At 49.3% G+C, this 17,268-nt stretch overlaps 2 protein-coding genes across 6 annotated transcripts; one reads left to right on the forward strand and one right to left on the reverse strand.

The window, feature by feature from the left end:
- Nucleotides 1-94: 94 nt before the first annotated feature.
- Nucleotides 95-10,186, reverse strand: ATG9A (autophagy related 9A). 4 transcript variants are annotated; one of them, XM_080933210.1, is made up of 17 exons: nucleotides 10,025-10,186; nucleotides 9,699-9,759; nucleotides 9,044-9,098; nucleotides 8,582-8,713; nucleotides 8,411-8,454; nucleotides 7,882-7,946; nucleotides 6,647-6,808; nucleotides 6,374-6,515; nucleotides 5,087-5,835; nucleotides 4,851-5,004; nucleotides 4,565-4,744; nucleotides 3,965-4,213; nucleotides 3,610-3,788; nucleotides 3,385-3,502; nucleotides 1,908-2,130; nucleotides 1,612-1,757; nucleotides 95-1,140 (listed from the first exon to the last, which is right to left on the reverse strand). In XM_080933210.1, the coding sequence occupies exons 4-17, from the start codon at nucleotides 8,682-8,684 to the stop codon at nucleotides 1,135-1,137; spliced, it is 2,520 nt and encodes an 839-aa protein (XP_080789336.1). In that variant the 5' UTR covers nucleotides 8,685-8,713; nucleotides 9,044-9,098; nucleotides 9,699-9,759; nucleotides 10,025-10,186; the 3' UTR covers nucleotides 95-1,134. The 4 variants fall into 4 exon arrangements, with proteins under 4 accessions (XP_080789336.1, XP_080789335.1, XP_080789334.1 ...); XM_080933209.1 differs by having other exon boundaries at nucleotides 9,044-9,101; XM_080933208.1 differs by lacking the exon at nucleotides 9,699-9,759.
- Nucleotides 10,187-10,412: 226 nt separating this feature from the next.
- ANKZF1 (ankyrin repeat and zinc finger peptidyl tRNA hydrolase 1) lies at nucleotides 10,413-17,239 on the forward strand. Of its 2 annotated transcripts, XM_080933237.1 has the most exons (13): nucleotides 10,413-10,878; nucleotides 12,453-12,559; nucleotides 12,788-12,890; nucleotides 13,000-13,193; nucleotides 13,529-13,641; nucleotides 13,730-13,877; nucleotides 14,090-14,318; nucleotides 14,470-14,625; nucleotides 15,547-16,024; nucleotides 16,167-16,278; nucleotides 16,380-16,547; nucleotides 16,675-16,760; nucleotides 16,960-17,096. In XM_080933237.1, exons 1-13 carry the CDS (start codon nucleotides 10,653-10,655, stop codon nucleotides 17,081-17,083), a joined length of 2,244 nt encoding a protein of 747 aa, XP_080789363.1. In that variant the 5' UTR covers nucleotides 10,413-10,652; the 3' UTR covers nucleotides 17,084-17,096. The 2 variants fall into 2 exon arrangements, with proteins under 2 accessions (XP_080789363.1, XP_080789364.1); XM_080933238.1 differs by lacking the exon at nucleotides 13,730-13,877 and having other exon boundaries at nucleotides 13,498-13,641; nucleotides 16,960-17,239.
- The last annotated feature ends 29 nt before the right edge of the window (nucleotides 17,240-17,268 follow it).

The raw sequence follows: 17,268 nt of genomic DNA on the forward strand, positions 1-17,268 counted from the left end.
TGACACAGACATAAAGTCTCCCAGCCAGGTCTGTTATACAGACCCCAGCTGCTTCGTGGGAAAAAAAGAAGTCACAACCCGATCAAAGTCCCTTCTTTATTAAGGGTTATCAAGCTATACAGGGTTCCCACCCTGCCTGCTGTGGGCTGCAACAGCAGAGTCCACCACCTTCGGCAAACGTTTACCTCCCACAGCCGAGCAGAACTGGGGGAGTGTGGGGGAAGGGTAGGAGCTGAATCCCAGCATGCAATATGAAGCCCTAGCCTAGGGTGAGTCCATTATCCCTCCATCCTCCTTTTGGTAAGAGAGAGATACAGGGCAGAGCTGTCTTGCTGGGATATATATATATATAACTGAGGTCACATTCCTGCCCTGTCCCTGTGCGGGTGGTAGGAGCATATTATAAGCAGCCAGGAAGGCCTCACGCTCCCAGGCGCCCATCCTAAAAGAGGGTAGGAAAGAACGTTCATCCTGTTTCTGCAACTTAGAAACCTTCCATCGTAGTGTCAAAAGATAGTGTGAGGGGAGTTGGGAGCTAGGGCTCTCACCCCAACAGAAAGCAAAAGCCAAACAGAAGGGGGGGGAGTGAGCTGAAGGAGGGCAAGTAGCACACACATGCCAGTGATGTGCAGGGAGGGGTGGGAGGCTGGCTGTAGCACTGGGTGAGGACTAGAGGTAAGGGCCACAGCCTGAGCTGCTCAGCTACTCCAGATGGGGGGCGAGGCCACAGGCTGAGAGTTCAGGCCCTGCCTTCCCGCTCCACAGTTGGCACAGGTTCTTCCGCTTGGCAGCTTCTGTGGTAGGAAGCCCTCTGGAGACTTGCAGGGGTGGATGCAAAGATGGCAGTACTGGGACTGGGCTGGGGGCCAGTTTCTAGCACCACACTCTGAGCCAAGGGAGTCCCGGAGACGAGGCTAGACTCTTGTGTGTCCCTAGTCCCTAGGCCTCAAATTCTTCTTGGGCTATGTATGGCAAGCCCAACGCTGGCACCTCCCTTGGCCAGGCAGGAACACACTAAACACCACACACGTGGGGCCAGGCGACACTCAGAGAATTCCTCTCATGGCAGACAGAAGGGATGGCAAGGCAGCTGTTGCCTCCATCCTAGAGCATGGGAACCAGCTTCTGCCTGGTCTATACCTGTGGAGGAAAGAAAAGACCGGGTAGTACAGTCAGTCTTCAGCTCTCTTCTTGCCCCATAGGAGTCTAGAAATAAGTAAAGAAGAAGCTGGAAGCTAGGGAGGTAAGCCTTGAACTTCAGAGCAGTAAAAGGAAGAAAGTGGTGTTTTTCTTAAAAATTTATTTGTGTTATGAGTGTTTGTCTACATTTATGTCTGAATCACATGTGTGTGGTACCTGTGAAGACCACAAGATGGCATCTAACCCCCTGGGACTGGAGTTACAGACAGTGGTGAGCCACCATGTGGGTGCTTGGAATCCTCTGGAAGAGTCCCCAGTGTTCTTAGCCACTGAGCAACCTCTCCAGCCCCAAGAAAGTGTATCTGGAGAGAAAAGCATGCTGGAGTGGGAGACACACTCGCTCCTTTACAGAAGAAGCTGTTCTTGGAAGTTGGCACTTCTGGCAGTGGTTCTTGGCCTTACAGCCTTTACCTTGTGCACTTGAGGGGGGAGTTCATCCTCTGAGCCCTCCTCTGGCACTGGCTCTGGGTGTCTTGATGCTGGCTGCCCATCTTCTGCCCATCCTCCCAGGGGCAGCCTGGAGAAGTGAGAGGGAGCACGGGGCACTGTGCCAGGATCTATAGAGAGAAACAAGAACACAAAGAACGATGCAGAGGCTCTGAAGACTAGTTGGAGGGTTAGTCTCCTTGGACCCCATCCTGTTGGTCTTTTCTTTGAAAGAACCATCCTTCCCTGAAACCTTTGTTCCTGTATTCCCGGTTGGATACCTGTGATGCCCCCGTAGCGCCTCTGGAAGCCCCCATGCAGGGCGGTGGTCTCAGGTGCTCCAGGCCGGGGTGTAGCACAGGGATAGCTGGCAGAGCGGGGGATGGGTTGGGGGCCCCGGGCACCCTCTCCCCCCTCTTCAGGGGCACTCTCTCCACTCTCATCACTCTCCCGGCGGTGCCACACATGCCGCTCGGGCTCAGCCTGGGTCTGCTGCTTGTGGAGCTGCAGAAGTGGGGGGCTGATTAGTTGGAGACAGAAGGATGTCTGAAAGAGCTGCGCTCACTGCAGCATCTTCAATTCCCACTCACAAACCCTCACCTAGAATCCTAGACACTAGGCATCTCAGATGTTAGTAGTGTGCATTAGACATGTGCTGCCCCTGGATCTCATTCTCAGGAGACCCCTGGAAAAACCTGAGTAGCTCAGGTTGACCCTGAACTCAGTGGGTAGTTGAGAATGACCTTGAGTTTCTGATCTGACTTCATCTCCCCCTAGAATTACAGATGTTTAGGTGGTGCTGGGAATGGACCCTGGCCCTGTACACAGCAAGTAAGCAGTCTACTAACTGAACTACATCTCCGGCCCTCTCTTTACTCACTCCCCGAATAAAGAACAAGTTAACAGTATCTTAGTGCCAAGTATTATTTTAGGTACTCAGAACACAGCAATGAACAAATAGAATTGCCAGTCTTTGTGGGGCTTTTTACACTAGTGGTGGTGGTTGTAAGGAAAAATAGGCCACAAACTATTAAATAAAGACAAAACCCAAGAACGTCAGGTAGCACCAGAAGCTATGGAGAAAATCAGAACAAGAAAATTCAACAGGCAGCTGTGTGTGGTGGTGAAATATGAGGTAGCAGGATTGAGGCAAGCCTGATCTGCATAGTCAAGAGTCAGATTCCATTTTAAAAAGCCAATTTGTGGGGGTGGGGGGGAAAAAGGGAAGGATCAAAATTTATGAGAAGGACCTGGATCTGGAGGCACATGCCTGCAATCCTAGCTGCTTGGGAGCCAGTGGAAGGAAGATCACAAGTTCAAAGCCAGCCTAGGTAACTTAGTAAAAACAGCTCTCAGAATAATAAAGCAAAAGAAGGCTGAGGATATAGCTCAGGGGTTACCTAACATGTCCAAGGCCTTATCTGTTCAATCCTCAGTACTGGAAACAAATTAGATTCAGGACAGTGGAGACAGGAGACTTTTACTGAGTCTTGGAGAGAGCAGTAGGAGGAGAACAGGGTAGGGAACACAAGAGTACTCTTGGTTAAAGATGCCATTAAGAGGACATCTGTGACAGCCAGGTATGATGGTGTGTGCCTTTAATACCAGCACTCAGGAGGCTGAGGCAGGTGGATCTCTGTGAGCTCAAGGCTGTTATACAGAGAATACCTGTCATAACCCTAGCTCCTCCAATAGAGGAGGGTTTCTGAATGAAGAGGCAGAGAAGGGCTGGCCTCTGCTTCTCAGCTGCCCACTGACCTGGTGCATATAGAGGGCATGAAGGCTCATCTCAGTGGACGCGTATTCAGACAGCACCAGGCTCTGCAGCTGTCCTTCCCACACGCTGCTCCCGGAGCTGGCTGTCCTGGCATCCACTCTGTTCCTCCAAGCACAGACAGACAGCAGGCATCAACATTTTCAAGATCTGCACCAGTTTTTGTGGGCTCCTGCTATGCCCTCCCATTGTGACCCATTTCCACTCACCCAGAGCCTGTCATGGTACTAGGAACCCGGCCTTGAGGGGCCTGTCCAGGCTGCAGGGGGGAGAAGGATCGAAGGGCAGAAGCGACATCAGCCCTGTGCCGGGAGCCCTGCAGGTCTCTGGACAGTGGGGGTCCTCGGCAGGACGAGCCTGCTACCACATTTGCAATAAGGCTCAGGGGCTATGGGGAAAAATAGGGTAAGCAGAATTCTCAGGGCAGAGGGAGGCCTCTAGGTCCTCTAATGTCCTGAGCGTCAGGGCCCAACAGCCCAGACTGAACAGAGGAACCCTGTGCCTGGTGCCATCCCCCCTCACCGCAGCCCACTGCCCACCATCACCCAGGTCCCAGATACACACCTCGGACTCAGACTGTAAAGACTGGATGGATGTGAAAAGAGCATTCTCGGGGAGCAGACTACCCTGGGCAAGGCCAGCAGCTGCTCCATCTCGCTGCACCTGCTCCTTGAGGAAGCCCAGGAAAGCGGTGCTCTCACGAGGGGGCTGCCAGCCGGGATTGGTGATGGCGAAGTGCATGAGCGACAACTCGGTCTTCCCGTCCTCAGCTTGCTGGTAAACTGAGGCCTCGGTCTGCCCTCCAGAGAGCCACTATGCAAGGGAGAAGACATGAGCAGACTTATAGGAGCCCTTCCGGGGGACAGTGACAGCAGGGCACTGTCACATCTGTCAAAACCTTGATGTCAAAGCCCCAGGAGAGGCCACATATGGGTCAGTAACTTGTACTGTACTAAGGGAATGTGACTCATGGCTCAAATCAGGGCCGGAATCCAGCCAGATTCCTGGTGACCAAATGGCGTGTCCCTGGTACAGGGATGCCCACAGGTGGGGCTACCCTTTTTGTGATTTGTTGGCCCAGAAAGGGTAACTTTTTGCAGTTTTCCCCAAGGTTACGGTGTACCAGCATTGTCCCTGGCCACCTGCTCTGACTTCTCCCAGTACCTGAGGATGACCATGCTGGCGAACGTCCATCTGAGCAAAGGAGCAGGTGTCTCCCACACCAACAACCTCCACTGTAAAGTTCCGGAAGAAGTCTATGATCTCCAGGGCCCGTGGGCGTAAGCAGAAGATGAGAATGAGGGGTGTGACAATGGGACTCAGCAGCTCTTCCAGGATGAACACCTGAAAGGAAGGGGACTGAGGTTTACACGCAAGCAGAACACAGCCCAGCCCTTATCACCAAGATACCAGCCAGTCTCTAGCAGGCCCTAACTCCAACTCCACTCACTGCCTTGTACTGGAAGAGCTGGGCAAACTCGTCCCGGGTCTGCGAGCGGTGGGCATTACCCTGCCAGTGGTCAGGCATGTAGTGGATGTGAGCAAGGATCACTCGGAGCAGCTGCTCGGGGCAGAACACCATGTGCTGGTCTGGGATGAAGGACCTAGACGGATCAGGTGCATGGTGAGACAGGAGCCTTTTCCCAGAATGTCACTCTGCTATTCCCGCCCACCGCCCTGGCACACCTGCACACGGTCACCGTGACTCCCAGAAGGGTGACAGTGGTGAGGACGTGTTCCACAGCCAACACATCTTCATCATAGATAGTAAGAGCAATAAGCACAGCCAGGATAGAGCCAGCGAAGAAGGCACCATTCTTGGCCAGGAGAGTCAGCAGCGGTGACAAGAAGCAATTCATGTACTTGGAGGCAGGCTTGTAGCCTCGGTTGAGGCGGGACTGCAGCTCATGTTCCAGCTCATTGAAGTGGCGGAGGTAGCAACGGCCATAGAGTGACCAGCAACGTGCTCCCAGAGCTCCTGGCTCTCTCTTCAGCACCTCGGCATAGCTGAAGAAGGCATAGAGGATCTGCCAGATGAGGATGAGGGGACACAGCAGGAAGTTGGCAATGCCAATCCACAGGATGCGGTTGCTGAGACGCTGGGCCAGCTCTAGCCGTTGCCCCCCACGTTTGTACTCGGCCTTGAGGCTCCACTCATTGAGAAACAGAGAGCCGGGTCCCCAGAAGAGGATGAGCTCAAAGTTGTACTTGAGGCCACGGGTGAAGAAGACAACCTCTCCGAGGCCGGGCAGACGGAAGCGCAGAGGCAGGAGGGATTTGTTCACCAGTGCTACCATGTAGTTTTGGAAACGTAGGATTCGATGGTAGATGTCCAGCTCTGTCAGCTCACGCTTGTGGATGCATATCTGATGCTCTTTCTGCGTCTGCACAATCCGGGCCTGCACTTCCTGCCATGTGCAATACGGAAGGGCAGACTGCAGGACAAGAGACAGAGTGTAGGAGATCTTAGCTGAACCCTTCGTTCAACACAGATGTATGTAGAATTTTGCCTACACAGATATAAGTCGTGTGCTTAGAGATATTTCCTGACCTGTACCAGTTCAGATCTGGAATGCCCCTCAAAGGCCCATGTGTTAAGGGCTTGGTCCTTTGCCATTAGGTCTGCTCTTAGATGAGATGAGTTGGGGCTTTGCATTCTACCCCTTCCTGCGTGTGAACAGGCTTCCTTTGTTATGCGCTCTTGCCATGATATACTTCCTCACCACAAGCTGCTAAGCAACTGGATCGACCAATATTATAAACCAGCTATAGACTAATATCTCCAAAACTGAGGCAAAAATCAATCTTTCCCTTTAATATGCTGACAGTTTCAGATTTTTTTTTTCACATTAACAGAACTCTGACTATAATACCTGCCAATGAGAGCTCTAGACATGCAATGCTCAGGAATACATATCATCCTTCCTAAGATCTCTTAGGCTGTGTTGCTAATGGTCCAACTTGCGGTCTTACCATTGGGATCCGCAGAGCATGTAGGTAGAAGGAGTGGATCTCCCAATAGCAGCAAATGTTATAGATAAACTTGATAAGCCGGTGGATCCAGAAGACACCAGCAATGACCAGGATAGTGATGAGAGAACCATTTTCCTGAATCCTGGTGTGGAAAAAGGAGGGGATAAAACAGGGTCCTTGAGGATGGAGTCTTAGCAACAGGTTCTGGAGTGCGAACAGCTGTTTCATACCCCACTCTCCTCTCTACTCATTAGCAGTGTCTTGGGACCTTACCTGGCACTACAGACTTGGGCAGGCAAAAAGGCATCTGGCAGAGTGACCTTGACAGGCTCAGTAGGATGGAGACTGTGGTTCACCATCTTGTTGGCAAATAGGATGTCATAGTCCACACAGCTAACCAGGAAGGTGGTAAAGGCAACCACAAAGAGGAACTGCCTAGGGAGTTGGAAAGAGCACGAGTCAGAGAGGTGCTGGTGAAATAAAGTGGAGTAAGCAAAGAGACTGGAGACCACTCAACAAGTAGGAAATTAAGGGGGCTGGAGTGCTCCTTATGGCCTCTGCTAAAGCTTAATCTTACAAGACCTTAAAGGCACAAATTGCTTCTGCGTTTTACTTCTATGTTCAGGTCCTGCTGAAGCATCCTGCTTCTATCATAAGCTGCTACTATCACTGGGCTTGATTTTCAGAGGTTTGATGAGTATGGTCCCTGGTCTTTAACTGGGGAGCCAACTCGTGCCAACAGGATAGACAAAAGCGCCTTTTTCTGCTGAGCCATCTCAATGGCCCAAACTTTTAGCAATCTTTTGTTTGTTTGTTTGTTTGGTTTTGTTATTCTGCATATCTCTGTATATTTCTGGCTGTTCGGGAACTCCCTCGAACTGACCAAGCTGGCCTTGAACTCACAGAGATCCACTTGCCTCTGCCTCCCGGGTGCTGGAATTAAAGGCCTGCACCAGCACACCCAGCCATGAATTCCTTTCTTATCATCAAGAACTCCTTTCCTGCTGGGTGTGGGGGTGGGGATCAAGCTTTTAATTCCAGCACTCAGGCAGGTGGATGTCTTTGAGTTGGAGAAGTCCTGTCTCAAAAACCCAAAAAGAAATAAAAACAAACCCATGAAACAACGAGAAAAATAAACCCCTCCCTTTCCAAACCTTCCCCTCTGGCAATACGAGACTGTTTCTCCTGTAGCAGGGCTAATGTGCAGTCAGGCAGAGTACAGGCTCCAAGAGCTCCTGACTGAATCATTCATATACATAAATATCTCGTCCCATGGCCTTGGTGGGGTGACTAAGTTCTTGTTTATAAAAGACATAGGGACTTGGGATCTCTTTTTACAAGAGGTGAGGCTATCGGTTTAAATGTCATCCTTGGTCCTGAGATAGGAAGGTTTGTAGAGTTTGGGGCCTAGGATTGCGCTGCACTGGCAGGTGTAGCCAGGCATGAGCAAAAGGGAAGAACAAAATAAGTATTCTTTTACCATAGCATGCATCCCTTCATGTACTTACATGAGTTCAAAAATCTCTCCAATGAGCATACAGGTGAAGCCATTCTTCTGATGTAGATTATACACGTGTAAGTGTTAAGAAAAAGTGGCCAGTAAGCAAAGACAATGCAGATGTTGATGTCCCAAGCTGAAGCCTTGGCTCTATAACTCTCTGAAGTGTGATCTTTGAACAGGTTACTTACTTCCCTAAGCTTTATCCAGAGGCAAATTGATAATAGCCATACCTACTGTTTAGGGTTCCTGGGTCTAGGAAAATGTATTTGAAGTATTTAACACAGGAATAACAGAGTCAAAAGACATTATTGCCATTAACAACTAACACCCTTACAAAAGTTCTTTGTAAATTAACACCAGGGCTTAGAGCTCTCAGCTAACACGAGGGATCATTATTTTTAACAATTGTTATTTCAATGAGTTTCATTTCCCCTTCCAGGGACTGGGGCGGAACTCATCCCCATTTCCCATCAGAGATCTAGATCAGAGAAAGGCTAAAAAGTGGAAGATCTCCAATGCAGAGACACAAAGGATATTCGAGAGAAGAAGAGGTCAAGGTTTTCAATATGGTGCCAAGGCGCTGTGGACACAGGAGCAGAGACGTCAGATCCCTGAAGTAGTTATCCCACCCCCACCCTGCTCCCTCAGTGTTCCTTCAGCAACCTCTGCCCCTGCCCCTGCTCTGGCTGTCATGTCCCAAAACTCACATTTGCTCCCCTCAGCCACATGCACCAACAGGTCCTCTTCCCCTGGGGGTGAATCGCTGTAGGAGGCCTCTAGGCGCTGGTATTCAGTGTCAAACTGTGCCATCACCGCAGCCCCCTGTCCACCCTGTTAACCTGCCAGTGAACAGAACCTGTATCAGAGCCAGGCACTGACTCCTTGCTGTTCAGCCCTTGAGACCAGAAGCAGTACAGGGATCATAGCCCAAGAACAGCTAAGCTTGGGACTTAAGGAGTCCTTAACTCTGGCCATCCTTCCCAGAACCTTTACTGAGTAGCTACTGTGCCAGAGTCTGACCCTTTGGTATGGGGTGAATTGTTTCACCTTCTGTCCAGTGAAGAGAAAGTTTCCTCCCCTGCCCCTCCTGGAAACCCTGGTCTCTCTGGAGACTAACAGTTTGGAAGCATTTTTTTGTAAACAAATATAAGATAAGCACAAGGCCCTACCAGCTCCATGGACAGTTTCTGCTCCACGTCAGTCCTGGGTGCCCTGGTTGGACAGCTGCTGGAGGAAAAGGTGTCAGGCCTCAAAGAATAGGGACAGAAAAAAATATCCAACCCTCACACCCACCCAACCCCACTAAGAGGAAGTCAGAGAGATGGGGAAGAGACACCTTTCCAGTTGTGTCAGATGCCACCTGATGTTCTATTGTAGGACCTACTTTGAGGAGATATCCAGGAGTAACTAAACATTGATCCTGTGGAGACTGAATCAGTACAGGTCAGAATCCACACAGCACTTTGGGACTGTTTTACCTTTGGTCTACCTCAACTTTAGAAAATCAGACATGCTTTTCAGGGTCCAGAAAACCCCGAATGAGAGTCTTCTCAAGATTTTTCTGGATAATCCCTTCTGCTTCCCTAGCATCAGAGACCTAGGCAGGCACTTCTTCTGAATAGGAATTTTCCAGTCAATGTAGACTCCGGATCCCTCTTGAATAAGTGGATTCCCTGAGTGCCTAGTGCCAGGTGGGGCCAAGGTGGTATAATATACTCCCAATCTGTGAAGATTCTGGGGATGGTGGATCTTGGTCCGATCTGGTCCTGGAGGGAGTCCCTTGGTTAGTTAGTAAGAGGCGTGTGCCTCAGGAAATACACTCACCTGCTCAGTGTAGACCCAGGGCCCATGGATGTCCCCAGGAAGGGCCTGTGCTCAGGGGTGTCTGTGGATGGTGGAGGGGTCGAGCCAGATATCCCTTGTGGCCTGGGATGCCTCCCCAATCCCAGCCACCTAGACCTGAGCACAGGGCGCCCTAGGGTCGCCCGGCCCCAGGCCGGGGGCTAGGCTCCCAACAGCGGACAACCCAGCGCGCGGCCCCGGCGCACGCGCGCTCCCCTGGCCGCGCGCGCCCTCTATCAAAACATTCTGGCTGCGCGCCCCCGGCCCGCCCGCCGCTCCCCTGTCCCCGTTACGCATCGCGAGCTCACTTGGGGCTCTGTGGGCACCCCTGACCAGCTTGGGCCTGGGTCTGGAGATTCCAGTTACCAGCCTCGCGTGTCACCGCAGGAACCACGACCCGGGCGATTCCAGAAGCCCGGTCTGTTCTGCTGGGCTCAGCCAAACCCGGAGCTCTAGGCCCTCCGTCTGTCATTCACTGTCACCCGCAGCCAGTCTGGCCAATGAAAAAAGTGGGTGGAGACATGATGGCCAATTCTTAGCCCAGGGGGCAGGACGAAAGGTTGGAGGCGGGTCTTGAAAAGCAGAAAACCAATAGTGTGCTCTACGTGATGAGGGGTTGGGCTACGGGCGCGGCAGTGTGTCCCCTTCGCCTCTCCGTAGCTGCCGGATTGTTGTGGTGTTGCAGAAATCCAGCTTTCGAACGGTGGACTTGCTTGTGGCTCGGCTCTTGGGACATTAGGGGAAGCTTTTGAGGGCGGGTCGAGTGACGAAGCACTGTGACCGTGCTAGTAGCACGGTTGGGTAGTCTCTGACTGGTAACTCCTGGACTCGATTGGGTCTGGGTGATCTCTATTTCACTCCTGAAAATCTTCACGTATTTACCGCAGAGTTGATTTCTGGTGGCGGGTGAAGGCCAAGGGGCATTTCTGCGTGGCGATGGCCAGGCCGGCTACCGACTCCGTAGTAGATTCTCGCTATGGAGGACTATTTTTGCCTTCCATTTCTTCTTCAGCCATGTCGCCAGCTCCACGTGCAGCCCTAGCTCCTGCCTCGGTTTCCCTGTTGACCCTCAACGGGGAAGCTCCACTCGTTCAGGGTCTGAGCCTGGTGAGCCAAGCTCCCGGGGAGGCTCTGGCCAGGGCGCCGCGTACTTCCTGTCCAGGTATCCGGGATGCTTTGGGGTGGAACTATGAGGAACGTCACAGGGTTCCGTGGAGCCTATTAACACGGACGACTTTTACATCGCGATTTCCCAGTTTAGAAATCCACACTTATTTCTTTCTGTTGCCCCTCTCCCCCTATCTTTACCCAATATATTTCAGCCTTGGATTGTGTATACAGGGCTGGCCAATGAATTGTCACCATAAAAGTTTCTAGCTGTTGTTTATATCTCGATACATTAATAGCACTGCTTTTAAACACTGTTCCTAGGCCTATTTCAAATCGAAGTGGACCTTAGCCAGATATATTCCCTTTTGCTAAATACAGAATAATTTACTGATTTTCCATGCAATTTTGTCTTTGGATGTGTTTTCTTACACTTTCTTTGGTCGTCTACTGTAACTGGGACTATGAGATGTAAATTGCCATTTAGGAACTGGTTTTATATAGTTAAAAGTAATTTTAATCTGGGATTTGTGGCACCCACCTGTAATTCCAGCATTTAGGAATCTGAGGCAAGAGAGGAAGTTTAAGAACAACCTAGACTCTTCAGTGAGACCTTGTCTAGGGTTAAAAAAAAAAAAAAAAAAAAAAAACAGAAAAAATGTTTTAGGTGCAGAGAATGTAGCTCATTAGTAGATCTGGGTTTCATCCTCAGTACTGCAGAAGTATTTTAGGGCTTACTAGGAAAGGAAAGACACCATGATGTAAAATTTTGGTTAGGTATCCCGATGTGGCAGATCATCCCTGGATTTGTTTTCCTGGGTGTGTGCTTGCTTATCCTCAAGGAGACCACTGTGTGTACTATTCACAGTGTATACTGTGTATACTTGCTCACTATTAGGGGGTATAAGGGGTTGCCCATTATCTATATATGGAGCTGGTTTGGTTTAGTTTGGTTTGGTTGTGAGACAGGGTCTTACTGCGTAGCCTTGGTTGGCTCATTATGTAGACCAGGCTGACCTCTAACTCATAAGAGACCTGTCTGCCTCTGCCTCCCAGCTGCATCACCAAGTTCAGCTCCAGTTAAGTTTGATGTAGAGAGATAGAAGTACTTCTAGAGTTAGCCTTTACTGTCTATCTGAGGATTTGGAAAACATTGATTCAGGGAACATTTTCCTGATTAATGGCTGTTTTGATAATTTGTCCTTGTTAGAAGGTTCTTCAGATGTGTTGGGTAGCACCTAATAGACTGAAAAAGAAGTTGGGGTAGGATGCAGTTCAGTGGTACAAGACATGCTTAGGATATGTGGGGTCTTAAAGTCCCAACACCATAAAGAAGATTTAACCTTACTACCATTTGTTTTCTACAAGATTTCCCTAAATACTTCCCACTTTGATAACTGAAATGTAATATTTAATTGTACATTTATCTTTTCAATTGTGTTTATTGTACAAAATAGTTACTGTATGATTTATTTCATGATTGCTGGATTGTAAGTTCTTGGAAGGCAAGGTCACACCATGTTTTTCTTCTGTATTATTAGGTATTCAATATAGTCCTGGGTACTGTAGGTTCACTATAGATTGGATATAATCCCTTTCTATTTCCAGTTACCCTTTTCTTCTTTTCAGGAGAGAACACAAGCTCATGGAAAAAAGTATCTTCATGTTCTCTGGATATTTCAGATAAATTATTTTGTTCAACCTGTGAGCAGATCTTCCAGAACCCCCAGGAGCAGGTATAGGGCCAGAGTATGGGATTAGATGTTAGAAGCAGAAGTGTAGTTCTGGGTAGAAGGAGGTGCACATGGATTTACCTTAAGTTAATAAAGGTCCATACTTTGTCTAGTGTACTTAGTGTGAACCGGGTTATATTTCCTATAGATCTGTAACTAGCTTTCTCTACTGTGCATAGCCAAGGTGGACTATATTTCCACTCTCTGCCTCCCTCTTTTCCTTCACACCAGAGAGAACATTATAAACTTGATTGGCATCGCTTTAACTTAAAGCAACGTCTCAAGAACAAGCCTCTCCTGTCTGCTCTAGACTTTGAAAAGCAAAGCTCCACAGGTAATGCTTGTTAGAGGAAAGCCTGTATGTATGAGAGCAGGTCAGGGTGGGGTTAGAAGAAAGGTCAAGGGTGGAGTATCAGACTTGTGTGTCCCATATTTGTCTTCAGGAGACCTTTCCAGCATCTCGGGATCAGACGACTCAGACTCCACCAGTGAAGAGGACTTGATGACATTGGATGAGGAGAGGGCTGAATCCAAGAAACCTAACCGACCCCCGGGGTTTTACCCACATCGGGTCCTTTTCAGAAACACCCAGGGCCAGTTTCTTTATGCCTATCGTTGTGTCCTAGGTCCTCGACAGGCAAGTAACAGTACAGGCTGTGTGCCCAATCCCAGCTTTTGTATACTAGGTTTTCTTCAGCCAGTGTGTATCGTATTTTCTTCCTTCCTTTTGGGCAGCATAATCTTGAATTGAACTGACCAGAATCTTGAAAGAGTCACGTGTAATGGGATTAAGTCTAAATTGTGATTCTTTCATTCCCATCTTCCACTACTACCTCTTAAAGCCTCAAATATCCTTTGCAAAATGGAAATGAGGCCAAGATGGTTGTAATAAATGAGGTAATGCAATGTAACACTTGGTTTCTTGTTCTCAATGCATGCAGCATGTGGAATGTTTGTTGATGTGTCATCTAGATTCCCCCAGAAAAGGCAGAATTGCTGCTACAAAACCTGAAAAATGGAGGTTCCAGACACTACGTGGTGCTCATGGCTGCGGCTGGGCATTTTGCTGGTGCCATTTTTCAAGGGTGAGAGGGTGCTGCATGGGATAAGGATGGACCCCACTAACCTGGAAGTACTGCCTGGACTCCAGTACTGAGTCTGTGCCATCCACAGAAGAGAAGTGGTGACCCACAAAACCTTTCACCGTTACACTGTGCGGGCCAAGAGGGGCACAGCCCAGGGCCTTCAGGATGCTCAGGGTAGGGCATCCCGCTCTGCTGGAGCCAATTTGAGGCGTTACAACGAAGCCATGCTCTATAAGGTGAGTTAGGCCTCACAGATCGGTAGTCCACTGTTGTCATGTTTTTCTAGTTTTCTGGGTAGATAATAGGAATTTCCACAAACATTCTCTCATTGTTTTTCTCTATCTTCCTCTCCCTTTGTATGATCATAGGACCATTGTTTGGTTTGGGGATTTTTTTTTTTTTTTAAAGCAGCAGATGAAGCTATGTTAAGTGGAGTTACTCTCTTTAGGATGTTCGTGACCTACTGGCAGGGCCAACCTGGTCCAAAGCACTAGGGGAGGCAGAAACAATACTGCTGCATGCCCCACGCTCTGGCCGATCCTTGTTCTTTGGAGGCCAAGGGGCACCCCTACAAAGGAATGATTCCCGACTTTGGGATATCCCTCTCACCACACGCAGACCCACTTTTGGAGAGCTTCAGCGTGTATTCCATAAGCTGACCACCTTGCAGGTGTATGGTAAGCTATTCCAGATCTCGGGACCTCAGACATAGACCTGTGTATACATGGGGTTTTCTAGATCATGGACTGCAGCCCAACTGACCTGAGTTAGTTTCTCTACACCTAAATTTGAGATTTTTTTTTTTGTTTTTTTTTTGTTTCATGGAAGATGAAGACCCTCGAGAAATGGTCAGATTTCACTCTCCTGAGACAGACAGGAAACCAGTGAGAGAAGAAAGGAAAAAGGATAGTGAGAAAGACAAAGCAAAGATCCTTACTGATGCAGATAAGACACTTGAGCAGGATGAAGAGCCACTCAAACAAGGTTTGAACACTATCTGGCAATTTTAAAATGTATCTGCCTATCTGCTTTGGAAATGCAGTGGCCAATTCTCATAACTGATTCATCTAAGAGTTGTTACGTGAGCCCTTAAACTAACATCTACCCATCCACTCATCCCTGATTTGAGTATCTCACTTCAGCCCAGGCTGGTCTAGAACTCACTATATTGCACCCACACTGGCCTTGAAATTATGGCAATCTTCCTGCCTCAGCTACCCAAATGCTGGGATTACACATGAGCCGCTGCACCAAACTGCTTTCTTATCAAGGCAGGGTCTTTATCATCTAGCCCAGTCTGGCCTAGAGCTCTCTTAAACTCACTATCCTTTGGCCTCCAGTTCCCAGCTGCTGGGATTATAGGCAGGTACTACCACGTCTGTCAACTGAGACATGTCTAGAGACTTGCTAAATCTTATGACTGCTCATAGATATATTCCCAGTACTTAGCATGGAGGGAGTGTGTTGTTTGAGTTTGATTGGGTGCTGTGCTTAGGGCTAAGCATTGCTTTCCTCTACTTTTTTGTTGTTGTTGTTGTTGTTTGATTGCTTTTGTCTTTTTGATGTTGTTGTTGTTTGTGGTTTTGTTTTGTTTTACAGGTCTCACTATATAGTTCTGGCTGTCCTGGGATTCAACCAGATAAACCAGGCTGGTCTTGATCTCAGAGAGATCTATCTGCCTCTGCCTCCCAAGAGCTGGGATTGAAGGTGTGCACCACCATGCTGGTGCTTTTCTCTAATTTGTACTGTCCTGCTCATTGGGAGAGTCCAGGGACAGAATAAAAACACTTCATTGCAGGATGATCTGGAATACCTTTTTATAAATATAAACCCATCTGAGGAAGCCCACATCTTTCTACCATCTCCCTAGTCCTTAGATAGATCTAAGATCCTATCTTTTTCTAGGTTCAGAGTCTCAGGAAGAAGATGGCTCCGAAGTAGAGTTGGAGCTAGTAGAATTGACCCTAGGGACCCTGGATCTTCGTGAATTTGAAGTATTACCCAAGCGGAGGAGGAGGAAGAAGAAGAAGAAGAAACAAGAGCAGCACTGTGGGGCACATGGGCCTCTTCTTCAGAAACCTCAAGATGAGCCATTCTCACAGCCAGCCCAAGTGGTCACAACCCCATTGGACACTTTGGTTGATGAAGCCAAAGCCCCTGGTCATCCAGAGCTCTGGGATATGCTTCTAGCTGCCTGTCGTGCTGGGGAAGTTGAGGTGCTAAAGCTGCAGCTAGCCACTGGGCCTGTAGACCCTGGAGTTATGTCCCTGCTCAATGCCCCTTTGGGCTCTGGTGGCTTTACTCTCCTGCATGCAGCAGCCGCAGCTGGAAGAAGCTTGGTAGTTCGTTTGCTGTTGGAGGCAGGTGCTGACCCCACTGTGCTGTGAGTATCTCCTTCTTGACCCCATTTAGGTAGAGAGAGAGCATAACATGGTAGCTCATGTTAGCACTTGATACTATTTCTTTGGGTGATGCCAGGAGAAGCAGGAGGCAAGTTGAATTTGGTTTTGGGTTTTTGCCCTTAGGGACTCTGGGGCTCGGCCACCTTATACTGTAGCAGCTGACAAATCAACACGTAATGAATTCCGGAGGTTCATGGAGAAGAATCTTGATGCCTATGATTACAACAAGGCTCGGGTGAGCTGGAAAAGGAGCTGCAGAGTGGAGGGCCTCAGAGAGCCTCATTAGGTCCTTTCTACTTCCTTGTAGTTTTATAATATCTTTGGGAAATCTTCTAGGTGCCAGGGCCATTGACTCAAGAAATGGAGGCCCGGCAGGCTACAAGGAAAAAGGAACAGAAGGCAGCTCGACGGCAGCGGGAGCAACAGCAGCGGAAGCAAAGGGAGCGGGAAGAACAGGAGCAAGAGGAGCAGCGGCGGTTTGCTGCCCTCAGTGACCGAGAGAAGGTGAGGCTCTAGAGTTTTACAGTGCCAGGCTGCAAGAGCCTACATCCCCTCCCCAGACTGAGCCATTATTTCCTGAATGCACTGTTCATCTCTGGGACTTGTTTCTGTAATGACTTTTCTGTTGCAGAGAGCTCTGGCTGCAGAGCGCCGACTTGCTGCCCAGTTGGGAGCCCCCAGCCCTCCAGTTGCTGACTCTGCAGTTGTCAATGCTGGGTATGGGTCCCAGGGGGAGAGGGAAAGGGTGGGCTCCAGTGTTATAGGAGCCATCTGGGTAAGGGGAATGGGTGCCTTCTTGGTGTTCAGAAGGGTCTCGGAGAGAACCTGAGAGTCCTGGGACCTTTAAGGCCAGGCAACGCTTAGATGGAAAAGTTTGTGGGGTACCTGTCCAATCATTTTTCTTCCTTTCATTCAGACGCTGCTGGAGTTGTGGAGTGTCCCTCCAAGGCCTCGTTCCCTTTCACTACCTCGACTTCTCTTTCTGCTCCACACGTTGCCTTCGAGATCATCGCAGTCAGGCAGGGAGGCCTTCATCTTGATTTCTTATAGTCACCTGGGGCCAACTCTGGGTCCCTAGAGGACACATCTAGACCTAGAGCTCTCTTCCTCCTCATGAAGCTTGACATTATTTGGAAGATGGGTACTGAAGGACACTCAGGAACCAGGGCAAAGACAGGGCCACAAAGGTGTGTGGAGCCAGGACCATCTTTGGAATTTTAATCAC

Source organism: Micromys minutus (genome assembly GCF_963924665.1).
Source record: "Micromys minutus genome assembly, chromosome: 19".
Classification (NCBI taxonomy): Eukaryota; Metazoa; Chordata; class Mammalia; order Rodentia; family Muridae; genus Micromys; species Micromys minutus.

What these genes read in the sequence shown, in the direction of transcription:
- ATG9A (XM_080933208.1), bottom strand. Translation starts at nt 8,684, where the DNA reads ATGGCACAGTTTGACACTGAATACCAGCGCCTAGAGGCCTCCTACAGC. An exon ending in GGAGAGATTTTTGAACTCAT is followed by an intron (nt 6,809 to 7,881) that starts GTAAGTACATGA and finishes CCAACTCCCTAG; the next exon opens with GCAGTTCCTCTTTGTGGTTG. An exon ending in GTCACGGTGACCGTGTGCAG is followed by an intron (nt 5,005 to 5,086) that starts GTGTGCCAGGGC and finishes TGATCCGTCTAG; the next exon opens with GTCCTTCATCCCAGACCAGC.
- ANKZF1 (XM_080933237.1), top strand. Translation starts at nt 10,653, where the DNA reads ATGGCCAGGCCGGCTACCGACTCCGTAGTAGATTCTCGCTATGGAGGA. An exon ending in TCCAGAACCCCCAGGAGCAG is followed by an intron (nt 12,560 to 12,787) that starts GTATAGGGCCAG and finishes CCTTCACACCAG; the next exon opens with AGAGAACATTATAAACTTGA. An exon ending in ACGAAGCCATGCTCTATAAG is followed by an intron (nt 13,878 to 14,089) that starts GTGAGTTAGGCC and finishes TACTCTCTTTAG; the next exon opens with GATGTTCGTGACCTACTGGC.